General features: G+C 36.4%; 1 protein-coding gene across 1 annotated transcript in view; it reads left to right on the top strand.

The window, feature by feature from the left end:
• Positions 1–13332, top strand: part of VPS50 (VPS50 subunit of EARP/GARPII complex) — a 67446-nt gene that overhangs the window by 5567 nt on the left and 48547 nt on the right. The window contains exons 3-9 of the mRNA XM_042817211.1: positions 2980–3102; positions 3647–3718; positions 6186–6239; positions 7991–8061; positions 8514–8631; positions 8725–8760; positions 10284–10366. Of these exons, the coding sequence (XP_042673145.1) occupies positions 2980–3102; positions 3647–3718; positions 6186–6239; positions 7991–8061; positions 8514–8631; positions 8725–8760; positions 10284–10366 (557 nt within the window). The remainder of the gene's footprint in view (positions 1–2979; positions 3103–3646; positions 3719–6185; positions 6240–7990; positions 8062–8513; positions 8632–8724; positions 8761–10283; positions 10367–13332) is intronic.

Below are 13332 nucleotides of genomic sequence, written 5' to 3'. Positions count from 1 at the left end.
AAGTTTGTGGACATAAACGCTCTTTTTGAAGAAGCAGTGGCTTCTTCAAATTTGCAAGGTGCCAGACACACAATTCTTTGTTTCCACGCCCACACCCTGTCCAAAAACTATCTTTCCCTGTTGTGTATAGGTGGCATTGTATGACTCAGAAGGCAGTCCTCCAGAGAAGTGTGTTTGATAGGTTAAGCTGTCGTTCTGTGAAAGCGTGGTCCAAAGTACTGGCAAAAAAAAAAAAAAAAAAAAAGGGAATAATAACTCCTATTTGCACATCACCACAAGTGGTGGGTGTTTTGAGTAGGTAAAGTGTATCCCTGAGCAAAACTTCAGAAAAATGAGTTGCCCTTGTAATAGCATCTTAGCTGGCTATTTAGAATGCTCCCACTGCTGGATGTGGGTATTAATCTGGGCAGCTGGACTGTAGTGCTTGGGTCCACTGTGCTGATGTGCTACTCTTCCTGATGTCCAGTGTATGTGATTCAGTTTAGCAGTGAAGTTCTGTCTGTGATAATCATGACGGGGTTCCTTCCATCCCAAATATATGTGTGTGTGTATATATATGTATGTGTGTGTATATGTATATATATATATATATATATATATATATATTTCTATTCAGATAACTTCTTGGAACTTCTGAATGCACATCAAACTTAAAGAATTTTGTACTGTTGATTTTTTTTTTTTTTTTTTTTTTTAAAGTATTTTTAGAAGGCAGATGTTTTAATAACAGTAACAACAACAACAAAAAATTGTTCTGAGGTAGAAAACTACCTTGAGGGATTTAACTGAGCTTTTCTCTGTGCCTCTGCACAATGTGCAAATACTCGATCGACAGTGCAAAATCTGTCCTTCAATGGGGCCCTGAGATTGTGGGTTTCGTATGTAGATTGGAAACTTTTTTGTGTATCTGGTTGAAGGAATAAGGAGAAATGAATATCACCAAACAAACCAGCCGAGGATGTTTGCTTCCTTCAGTGGTGAGAGAAAGGTTTGGCCTTGAGCCTTCAGTTGTCTGAAACTAGTGGAGCATGATGGACTGGAAGCAGCAATTTATCACAGCCTAATGTCTGCTGGCAAATATTGTAATGGATATGGGAGCTTAAGCTTATCCTGGGGAGTAGTTTTCTGTACTGTTCCTCTAGAAGGAGTGAATAAGATAAAGAAAAAATCTGTCTATTTAACGGATGTTTTCCTAGTTAGTGTTTTGGGAAGAAATTAAGGAAAAAAAAGACCTTTCTAAGAAAGGATAAAGTGAATTTTTGGTAACTTTTCTAGCCATGTAAACCTTAACTTTATTTTCGTAATGACAAATGTGGTATTCTGCAATGATGAAAGGGTCGCTGGCTAGATTTCATTGAAATGTTTGTATTAATAACAGCCTTCCCAACTGATTGTCAAATCAAATGGCTCTAAATCCAGAAGAACATGCGTCCCTCATATCTTAATGTATGGGAGGGACTGTCAGGACTGTCAGTCACCACTGACCTACCTATGGCATTGATATACCCTGTCACCAATGTGACAGGGTGCCCATGCTCTGGAAATCCAAATGGTTTTAAACACTTCTTGGATTTTGTTTTTACTTCCTTTTCCTTTTAACAAACCACTGTTCTGAAACTTGCAGCCACTCGCCCAGGTAATAAATTAGGTGATTCCATTTGCAGGGCATTAATGAATAAATTAAGCCAACCCTGCTGCCCATCTTAATTTCAGTTGTTATAGATAAAACTCAATGTACTGTAAAATGTTAAGGCAGTTTGTAAGGGAGCTGTTGGTACAGCATAAAGCTGCCATCTGTTAGGAAGCCCAGAAGGAAAAAAAAAATTATTTTATTTTATTTCCCTGTGAGAAGTACTTCAGAGGAGCAGTGGCTAGTTGTGATGCTTTAGGAAACTCTTTGCTGCTCACCCCGTGCCTGCCTCTATTTGTGCAGAAAAGCATCATCTTGCTCTGTGTTTGAAACTGCACTTTTCCTTGTAACGTGTATGCATTAATGTTAGTGAGTGATGTGCAAAATAAGGATGGTTGTGACTGTTCAGTAAATTAATCTCAAATCTGCTGTCTCTAGATAGTGAAGTCAGCCCTCCAGTTGTTGGTGATGGAAATACAGGCACCTTGTCCCACTCTAACAGCTCGTATGTTTGGATCTTAATAGGAAACTTCAGTCTGTTGGATCACTTAATCTGGATTAAATTCCCTTGTCAAGCAATGTGATCAGTGTTCTGTCTTGAATTTTATATTTTTTCCCCTTGTGAGTCTCTCGTAAAGGTTTTTCAATCCTTCAGTGGGAACAGCCCCCGGAAGAGTACATGTATTATTTAAAACATCCAGTGTCACAAAATTGTTTGAGTTGGAAGAGACCTTTAACGGCCATCTGGTCTAACTCCCCTGCAATGAGCAAGAACACCTACAGTTTGACCAGAGCCCTGTCCAGCCTTACCTTAGCTGTCTCCAGGGTCAAATGGGGCATCCACCACCTCTCTGGGCAACCTGTGTCAGTGCCTCACCACCCTTACTGTAAAAACTTCTTCCTTATATCAGATCTGAATCTCCTGTCTTTTAGTCTGAAATCATTTCCCCTCATCCTGTCACCACAGACCCTGCTAAAGAGTCTGTCCCCTTCTTTCTTGCAGCCTCCCCTAGAATGGAAGGATGAGAGGTTCAGACTCAGTCCTCACTTTGTGGTGACTGATGGATGCAGCTGGATTCTTGGGGAAACCTTCCACATGAGATTGTGACAGGAGGGAAGAGAATGCTCATCTTGAATGTTAGCTGTCAGAAAGCCCTCAGTGCATGTCTGTTTAAACTACCCCACTAGCTAGCAAAAAATCTGAGATGTGTTAAGAAGAAGCCATTGACACAAGCTATCCTTGTATTGAAGGTGTTAGTAACTTTCAAAAAAGTCTTGTTTTGGTAAGCATTGCTCTTTCTAGGATGTGATGTTATATCATGGAAGTCATCTTTTTTTGTTTTATGAAGGAGGAACTCAGAGAATCATGGGAAGAACCAACTGATCCTCAAGCTCAGCAAGAAATAATTAATAGCATTGAAGAAGTTTATTTTTCCAATGATGCCTTTGATATTGTGAAGTATGAATTAGAGGTGAGTTATTTTTGTAAAAGAAAAGGCAATAATATAACTAAAAATGAGGGTCAAAAGTCAGCTTCTGTCAGTGATGCACTTCCATCCAAAACTGGTTGGTTTTGGTTGGTTTTGTTTCCCCTCCCTGCTACTGAATCTTCTTGCAGTTGTATGGAGCATATAATACTGATATGGAGTTTCTTCTTTTAATGTGATAGAATTAATATCAAGCCTGTTGTTCTGACCTTTACACTACATCAAACTACTTTGAAAAAGGCCATATAGTTGGAGGAAAAACCATCTGTTCTATTTTTTTTAAGCAGCCTGAATTAATAGACACAAGTCATTTCAATGACTTGAGGCTTGTGTATGTATATATATGGCTTAAAAGAGGGTAACTATTATATTCTTTAGATCTGATTTCAGTATTCTTAATTTGAATACAAATTAGATTGCAGAAGCAGTAAGAAAGTTTCCTAAATAAAATTGTTTGGTTAGTAAATGCTGCATGTGTATTTTGTGTACTTTAATTTCTCACTGAATTTTATTGGTTGTTTATGCACAGAGGCTTCCTCCTGTACTTAGTCTTCAAGAACTGGAAGAGTATAGAGACAAATTAAAACAACAGCAAGCTGCTGTAAGTAAAGCTGTTTGGTGTCCAGTGTGTCCAATCTGTGCCAGGCAGATTTCTACATTGTTTATGACTGTAGCTAGAGGTGTAACTGAACGTGTTTTGATTTCTTAAACCTGCTAGATAATGAACTTTTTGTTGTTGTTGTTGTTTGAATGTTGTTGTGTTCTTTTATAAGGGAGAATCATACCAGTAAATCATATAGTCATAGAAAATAATGTAAGTAAATCATGGTGATGAGTACTGTAATTCTGTAATTAGGATCAAACTGTATAAAGATTTCTTTAGAAACTATTTTCAGGGTGTTCAGTTTTGCAATGTATTAGAAGAAATAGCACAGCATTTAATGTGTTGTACTGTCTCTTTTTGAGGGATATTTGGCAACATAAAATATTGAAAAACATCTATTTTCTTAGAGTTTGTATTCTCTCTTATTTTTTTTTTGCTGTTTTTTTTTTTTTTTTTTTTTTTTAATTGCCCGTGAGGGTGTCTAGAGAATGCTGTGTATACTTACTATGAATAATGAACTTACGTGGAAATGAGAGCTGCAGCTTCTGACAGATACTTGTTATATTTCAGGCTTTTATAATTTTATTTTTATTCATCTATTAATAATTGAGTAATTGTTCTGAAAGATTAATAATATCGCACAGGAAATGAATGTACTAACTATGGTGTTTGGTAAGTAAAATAACAGTATTAATCCTGATTTGTGTCTTTAAATGAATGAAATGTACAGAACAAAAATACTGAACCATTAACAACACAGGACAGAAAAATTATTTTGTCCTACAACTCTGTACCAGTGAGGCTTTTCCTAGAAAAAAAGGTATAAAATTTTGTGAAGTATTAGAGAGAAGTGGGCAAATGAATATTCCATGATCATCTTCACCAAGAGATGTACTTATTTATTTTAGTCTGCTTGAGAGTGAAAGTCTAAGAGGACATCTGCTGGTTGACCTAGTTTTGCAAGGAGATACACTCAAGGCTGTGAGGCAACTGCAAAGGAATATGCTGAATAGTCTCAATACTTGATATCAATGTCTTACCATTCTTCTTGTACAGTGAGAAGCAGCTAAAAGTATTTTCAGTGCATGTCTGTATCTGAGATGCAAACTGGAATATACATGTAGCTGACAAATAATATAGAAGAGAACTGAGCGTAAGTTTGGCTCATGTGGCTCATATGTGTTTTTCTAGATTATTAGTTACAGGACTCAGTAAGACTGCTGACATATCATACAGTAACTCTGCTTTTGAAAAATAATAAATGGTGTTTTTTTTATTTCAGTAGCTGAATCTGTAGCTGGCTTAGGAATTTACTATAGTGATTTAGATTCAAACTTCTACATTTCTAGAACACAAAATATTCAAGTGACTGAATTACTTGTGGTAGAACCCTGGTCTTTCACTTCTTGCTGCCTGTTACTTTCTGCTTTTGCACTATTTATCTTGATCATGCCTTTGTTTTAGGGGTCACTATAGGCTCCCTTTCTGCTGTTTCTCCTTTTCATTACAATTTTCCGTTCCACTGAGAAGATACCAAGCCACACGATTCTTCTTTAATGTGTGTGCTGTGACAGCTTTCATTTGAGCAGGCATGTGGGTACAGATGATTTGAATTAGAAGGCTTTTTTTCAGCTGTGTTTGACTTCATTTTAATTAAGTCTGATATCCATAATTTTTTTATTTTTTATTTTTTTTTTTACTTTAGAAGACAAAATGTTTAAGCCTGATGAAATCTTTTCCTGCAGTCCTACTCCATAAGAGCAGTTCTTTTGCTGTTCTGCAAAACAAAGCTGTATTTCTTCTATTGAGCAACTGAGTTGAAAACCATTTGGTGATCCTGACCACATTTTAATGTGGAAGAGGGAAAGCATCCTCTTGTCCAGATTGCCAGCTGATAGTATCAGTGTCCTCTGAAAAACATTTGTGTACAGATGTTCTTCCAAAGGATGGGAACGGGCATGGTGGAGCTACTCTAAGCTTGTTACAGAAATACTATACTGTGAAGATCCCAATCTCACTCTGTGTTGGTATAACCAATTTATAATCTCTGCTGCATATGTATATATTCAAAACAGAAGAACTTCCTAATCTCTTTTTCCCACAAGTTCATTGGGGCTGATAGTCAGAGTTGGTTTTATTTTATTTTTGTTTCTGGAAGCGTTGGTCCTTAGGAAGAATATAGAGCAATACAGATGATTTATTTTTGTGTTTGAAGCTGTTTAATACTATGTCTGCCAGAAACAAAAGCATGTTTGTGGCTTTCTTAGATCTCCCTGGTAGAAGTTTAATTTATTTTATGCTCTAGAAATAGCATAAACAGAATGTAAGCAGCTGTAGTGTTCTGTATAATTTCTGTTTTTTATTCTAGCATGTTAAGAAAGCAGAGACCATTTGTTCCTATTACTTTACTGTGGCTACATTGTTGAAATTGTTGTTTATCACTGGTAATATTCTTGTTTTTAAGGTATCTAAAAAAGTTGCAGACTTGATTCTTGAAAAACAACCTGCATACATTCAGGTAAGGCAACAGCCACTTTTTAACAGTAAACCACACAATTTAGTGCTGTTAGAATACTGCCCTTGTTTCAGTGCAGCTTAAATATAGTACTGGGTTAGAAGAGACTGGGTTAGCTAGTGAAGGGATCAGCCTGGATGCCTCTTCTGCAGTAGCTGGAGGAAAAATAAGAAAAATTGTAAGGGTAATGTTATTTCACTTTTAGGTAAACAGGTGTGGTGGGATTTTATTGCAGAAAGAAGCTGGGTAGTGCTTTAATGACTGAGTGTTCAGAAAGTAGTGTAGAGTTGAGCAGAAAAAGATAGTTTTGATTTCAAACTTTGCTGATACACTTCTGTTGTTGCACACTTTTGGAGTTGATAACATTGTTTAGCCATTGCTAATACTCCTGTAGTTAGCAGCTACTTTTTAACAGCTTTTAAGCATAACAGCATTGTGGAGAATGTGCTGCTTACATTTTACTGTGTAATATTTAAATTCTTGTATCAACAACATCTGAGTGAGATGCACAAAGGGATGATTGTAAAACCATTGTGCCAATAAAACTCTTTTAAAAACATTTCTCAAATATTTACCTAATTAAGTTAATAATTTTATAATGTGTGGTTTCCACAGAGTTATTCTTGTCAGTATTTCTGGTGGGCATTATGAGACTCTCTCTCACCTTCCCACTGATTCATAAAGTGATGCAGCGGGCACTTGGTAATGGCAACACCAATTCCCTCTCAAGTGATAGTAATGAGTTATTAGCTGAAGCAAAAGTGTAATTATCAGCCCCGTAGACATGTTGGTTCAGCTGTGCAAAGGAAAGTGTGGGGAAGTCATGGTTTGCACCCATCTTTTCATAGATGTCCTGATCTAGCAGCCACATCTATGGGGTGTGAGGCATGGCACAGGCACAAGGCATAATAGTTTTGTTGCTGTCTCAAAAGGAGAGGCTTACTTTAGGAAACACCAGTGTCTCTGAGATAAGGGAAAAAGGTGTTGAGCCCTAGCTGCTCAACTGAAGGCTCCTTTTCCATGGACCATTAGGCTGCATTGGTTCCTTGTGCCTCTCCAGCTATGTTCAGATGAAAAATTTTACAGAACCTTGTAGAAGGGAAGATTGGACTTCTGGCATCTTAATGCAAATGAATTCATATTCTTATTTCCCTGATCACTTTGGTGTGGTGCATTCTATTCATTTTATATAAACTCTCCTATGTTGAATGTAAAGTATATAACTGTAGAAGTTCTCACTGCAATGAAAGTATATTTCAAGTGTATTTCTTCAAAGAATTACATTTTTAAAGAATTTGCTTTAATGTTTGTTTGTTTAATGTTACATTCTCGCTCTAAGCAAATATAACATGATGAAATAAGTAATATATAAATTAAATCTAAATTGTTATTATAATATCTCAAGATAGAATCATGGCATCACCAAGATTGGAAAAGACCTCCAAGGTCATCCAGTCCAACTGTCCACCTGCCACCAATATTTCCCCACTAAACTGTGCTCCTCAGCACAACATGTAAATGTTTCTTGAACACCTCCTGGGACGATGACTCCACCACCTCTCTGGGCAGCCCATTCCAGTGCCTCACCATTCTTTTGGAGAAGGAATTTTTCCAAATATCTAACCTGAACCTCTGCTAGTGCAGCTTAAGGCCTTTCCCTCTAGTCCTGTCAAATAGATAAAGATACTAGTTGCTAATTGTTGCTGGTTTGTAGCACAACTTGTATGCTTGTTTCACCTGTTGTCTCTTTGTAGGAACTGGAACGTGTTACATCGTTGCAGAATGGCCTTCAGTTAGCAGCTGTTATTTGTGCAGATGGAAGAAGGTATCTTGCTTAATAGCAGAAACTGAGAGGGGAAAAGGGTATTTAAGAAGACACTTATAAATCCAGGCGGTTGCTTACTATTAATATTTCTAGTGCATGTGCTGAATGGAATTGGCAATAGTAGTTCGAAATACTAAAACAAATACCAGTTGCTTTCTGTCTTGCATCTTTTGCTGTAAGGGGGGTTCTGTTTAAGCAGATGCCTTTGGAGATGCACCACTGATCCACAGGCAAAATTCTGCTGAAGAGATAACATGTCTTCTTACTAATCTGTTGGTATTACCTCGATTTCAGCATTTCCCTAACAGTGCCGACTGTTACTTCGTACATATTTTGTAGCACTTATGGTGATGTATGTGGTAGCATTTATTTAAAACAAGCCTTGCTTTATGTATCACTGGAATTTATTGTTTTTTGTTGTTACAACAATATTTTGTTGTTAATTTACACAGACACCTGAATATTGCAAAGGAAGGCTTCACACAAACCAGTTTGGGACTTCTTGCAAACCAAAGGAAAAGACAGTTGCTTATTGGACTATTGAAGTCTCTGAGGACAATAAAAACACTGGTATATGCAGGGTTTTTTTTTTTTGCCAATTAATAGCAGAATATTTTTTATACATTCCTTTGTAGTTAACAGTGTTTTCTTTTTTCTTTTCAGCAAAGAACTGATGTGCGTTTAAGTGAGATGCTGGAGGTAAGTCTCTGCAGACTACTGTATCTTGTAGCTATTCTAAATCATCTCTTAGTCCTCTTAATTTTATCCCTTCTTCCTTGATCTTATGAACAGTATATGATGGGGCTTTGTGGTGGAATAGTGTATTTCTTTTTATTTAGTGGCTTAACGTTTTAATAGTGAGTTATATAAATCGTTTAGTCCATAGGCTGTGGCACTAAAGATTCTACTGATAAAATGTATGTATGCTATCCAAAATGTAAGAGATAATGTGCAGGGTGAAAATAAGATCTTGTCTTTAGGTTTTTAAGTTGTATGAGAGCTGAACAAGTTTACTGATGACTGTATTTTAATAATATCATGTAAGAATTTTGACTTGTAGATTGCTGAATATTTATAGCTGATGTCAGATCAGATGGAACATCACTGTGATAATCCCTAGTTACGCAATTTAGAGATGGAATCTTATTTGTTTTTAGTCTTGAGATTCTTAAATCCCATCTTGGGTAACATACGTTGTCTCTCACTTTGTTACTCTTTACCAAGCAAGATATATTAATTCTTAGCTTTTTTTTTTTTTTTTTTAAATAGCAAAACTTGATCTACATTATAATGCTGCTGCTAAAGTAGTTTCATTTCAGAAATTCCTTTATGGTAATAGCTGAATATAAATTGCCCTTGTGCTTTTGATCTTCAGTCACTGAATCTGAAAACTCAGTAACAGGTTTGCATTTGAATTCTCTGAAGCACACAACGATATGGATATAATTGGGAAAAAAACGGGAAAGCTTTAGAAATTGAAGGGGATTTTACTTCCTCCAAGACTCTTAATAGAATACAAAACCAATATTTACACTGTTGGCGAGAACTTGCGGTTGTACATTCTTGTGTGTGTAGCTTTGTTTTGTATTATCATATTCTTCTTGCTTGATTTGATTGGATATTCTTCTTATAAATTAGGGGAACATTTTTTTCCCTTCCCCCAAAGTATGCTTTGTTTGTCCTAGGGTCTTCTGTTGTGAACCAATTGGCTACAATTCATTTTTCATTACTTATTGAATGTATCAAATTAAATAGAAAATGTTTATTTTGCATAATACTGGAGTGTCTCCCATAAGTCTTTGTTGGTTTTGTAGGCTGCAACCTAACAGTGCTTGAATTTACTTCTTCCCCTGCTCATAAATGGATTGTGTTGTATTAACTAAGGTTTGAAAATTAAATGGAAAATTTTGTTTTTAGTGAGATCTTTCTCATACATTTTCTTGAATCTGTAGGTAAAAAGCAAGTCATTTGCATAAGAACACAGGATGTGCAGTATTTTTAAATGTTGCTAACACCTGATATTGCCTGCTTATAATTTTGAATGGCTTGCATATTAATTTCTACAGTAGACCCTCAATAGTTTCTTGTAACTTCATACTATACAAATGTAAGAGGTGAAATATTTTGGTCTTTACGTTTATACGTGGGCTTTTAAGGAAGAATGAGTGTTGTGATATTTGCTTCCGAAGCCAAATTAGCTTTCTGTTCCATTTTATCCCAAGGAAGAGGACTATCCAGGAGCTATTCAACTGTGTTTGGAATGCCAGAAAGCTGCCAGCACTTTCAAACACTACAGTTGTATAAGGTGAGGTGACACTGCTGATCTCACCTTCTGGATAATAAGTGTAAATGATACAAGGCAGTGATGATTATTTCTCATTCTCTAAAGTAATTTTGACTTAAACTTAATTTTCTTCTTAGAAAAGTAAAGTTGGAGGATTTATAAAAGTATGAAGACACTCAGTGGGTGCTGTTCCCCCATACCACTACTAACAAACCCCTACTAACACTATATAACCTCTGCCTGGTCTGTGTCACTGTTTTCTAACTGTTTCAGTATGTTGGCGGGTAAAGTTTTGGCTAAGACTGAGTTATGACTGTGCTGCAGTTTGCGGGATAATTTTTAATTAGGAAGCTTATAATCTGGAATTAATTAACCTTTAGTGAGATGATTTTGAATGGGCAATTTACAGTGAGTCTTGGTGATGAAATTAGCTAATGTACAGCTTTGTGCCATTGAGGAGGAATTGCTTTCAGAACTGAAACTAATCAGTATGTCTACAGTTTCTAGTTTATAAATACTTCCTTTTTGTTTTTAATGAAACAGAAAAAATAATTGGCTGTTCTATGAATCTGTGATTTGTTGCAACTTCAGAGTAATTACCCATAATGATTGATTTTAGTTTAGGTCTGCTTTTGAGCTGTGATGTTTTCTGAGGTGTGGTTGTTCAAAGCCAGCCTGAATTGGACTTTGAGCAACCTGCTTAAAGGGAGGTAGGGAGGTGTCCGTACCTACAGCCCAGAGTTGGGACTAGATGATCTTAAAGGTCCTTTCCAACTCAAACCATTCTGTGATTCTACGGTTCTAAGAATTTAGAGATGAAAAAATTGTAAGAGGTTGGAAATTCTGCCCAGAAATAAGCCTCTCCATGTTCTTCATTTTTAAAAAACTCCTTCCTGTTTAGTTCTACAAAGCTTGTGGATATAAGTTGACTATTCAGTCAGCATTTGCTAACATTACTAGATGCAATTTTTATTTAAAAATATAAGTCAAAGTCTTCTGTTTTCTGCTTGTTGATGAGTTTCAATCAATGGGAGTAGACTCCCTTGAAAAACACTTAGAAAAATGGACTGTCAGATAATAGGGCCACTCTATCTATTGCTTTTGTATCTAAACACTCCATTATGTCACAGTAGATGATAATGTGCTAGAAATGTGCTGAATCCGATTTGTGTGAATGAGGATGCAAAAAACACTGTTCATGCAAGTTCTAATTCAGGATTCATTTCATTCAGAAAGTCTTTATTATCATAGTAGGGCTTTCATAGTAATCATGTAGCCATTGTATCTGAGGTTAATAATTGTGGCTTAGAAAATATGTAAGCTTTTAGCTGGACTCTGCATTTGGGTACTTTCCGTTCAGTACTCGATCAAAGTTAGATTTCTACTGGAATCTTGGAATTGCAACTGCTTTTCTAAAATTGCCAACATAGATATAGGATGTATTCTTGCAAACACTTGTATCTATATTTAGTTGGATAAATAAACTATGAATGTGTGTATTTAAAGTTAGTGATTGAGCTTGAATGGAGAGACAGAGCTGTTACAGTTTGCGCTAAGTGGTATTGGTAAGAAACAGGACGTAGTTTTGCCTTGATTGCATTTCATTTAGAACTGGATCTTTAGCATTCCTACCCATATTTCTTTCCCAAAAGAAAAGAGACATACATCATTCCAAAGTGGTTCAGATCTTTGGATGTTTGCTGAGATTTGTGACATTTAGGCTTCTCATGTGCCCAAACACCCTGCTTTGGCAGATGTTTGCAAATGGAGTCTTACCTCACATTAGGAATGTGGTATAGTGGAAATAAGGAATGAGTTTTTATGAAGATCTGTGCTGGTATACAGCTGAAATTAGTCAGATGTGGACAACTGCAACAAGTGGGAATTGGTTTCAAGAGTCCAAGAAGTTTTTCGACCCTATAGTGCACTAGTGGAACAAGTTCTCTGTGTGTGAGCATGTAAATTGCCTCATCAAAGATACAGATAGATAAGTGCTGGGGATTAGCAGCAACATGCTCAGGACATTTATTTGAAAGGGATCAGTCTTGTGTTTATGTGATGCCTTCTACTGTTAGGGGCTTTGTGAATTTTTCGTAGGACTAAACCAGAACAGCTGCTTAATTTATTCTGACTACGTGTGCTTTAAACTGCATTTATTGACATCAGCACTTTCTGCTGTCAGCATGTAAAACAACTAGATTTTTGTACACTGGGGGTCTGTCCTGTACCTGGTTCTAAAGCAGGAGTCTTTCTGTGCAAAAAGCAGGGTTCTTACACTTGTTCTAATCTCTTTTTGCTAGGTAAAAGAGCTAGAGTGTAGTAAGTGTTCCTAAACTCCAGCAGAATATGATGTAAAATTGTTGTGAAGGCTTTTCTTTTTGGAAGCTTGTTACTTAAGGATAAACAACAAGGAATGATTGGCTACTTGATTTTCAGTGTTTAATGCTGACCTTTTCGTGTATTTTATTTATTTATCTATTCTTATTTAAACCTTTCTTTGGAAGGTGTTCTTTCCAGGTTATCTAACAACTAAAAATGGAGGCATATCATGTAAGGGGAGAGAACTAGGTAAGGAAGCTAGAATCTTTTGACAGTTAATGTGGCCATTAGGAAAAGATACAGAACATAGAAGTAAGTTGCCTTAAGTTAGGTAAGGTGATTATCCCATCAAAACTCTGTGCTTTCTGTGCTGGAGAGGATATCCTGCCTACTTCTTGAAGCTCCCAAACAAAAATATGTTCACTGCTTTTTGTGTCGTATTTTTTTCAGCTGGCGTTCCAAAAATTTAGAAGTGAATTTTTGGAAGGGAACAGTTTTGCCTTGTCCAAAATGGATTGTCTTATGGTAGCTGTTTTAGTTAATGTTTCTGTACCACATTCAGCTCAGACAGGTGAACTGATGGTCTTTAAAGAGATTTGTTGACAGTTACGTAAGCTCAGGTTCTGACTTTTTCTTTGAAATTTAAATAAACACTTTTGCTTTAGTGT

This window comes from Centrocercus urophasianus, unplaced genomic scaffold (genome assembly GCF_019232065.1).
Source record: "Centrocercus urophasianus isolate 14NV4802_14NV808 unplaced genomic scaffold, USGS_Curo_1.0 seq_16, whole genome shotgun sequence".
NCBI classification, from domain to species: domain Eukaryota; kingdom Metazoa; phylum Chordata; class Aves; order Galliformes; family Phasianidae; genus Centrocercus; species Centrocercus urophasianus.
The sequence above is the reverse complement of the archived record's forward strand: the minus strand, read 5'-3'. Positions and strand labels throughout refer to the sequence as shown.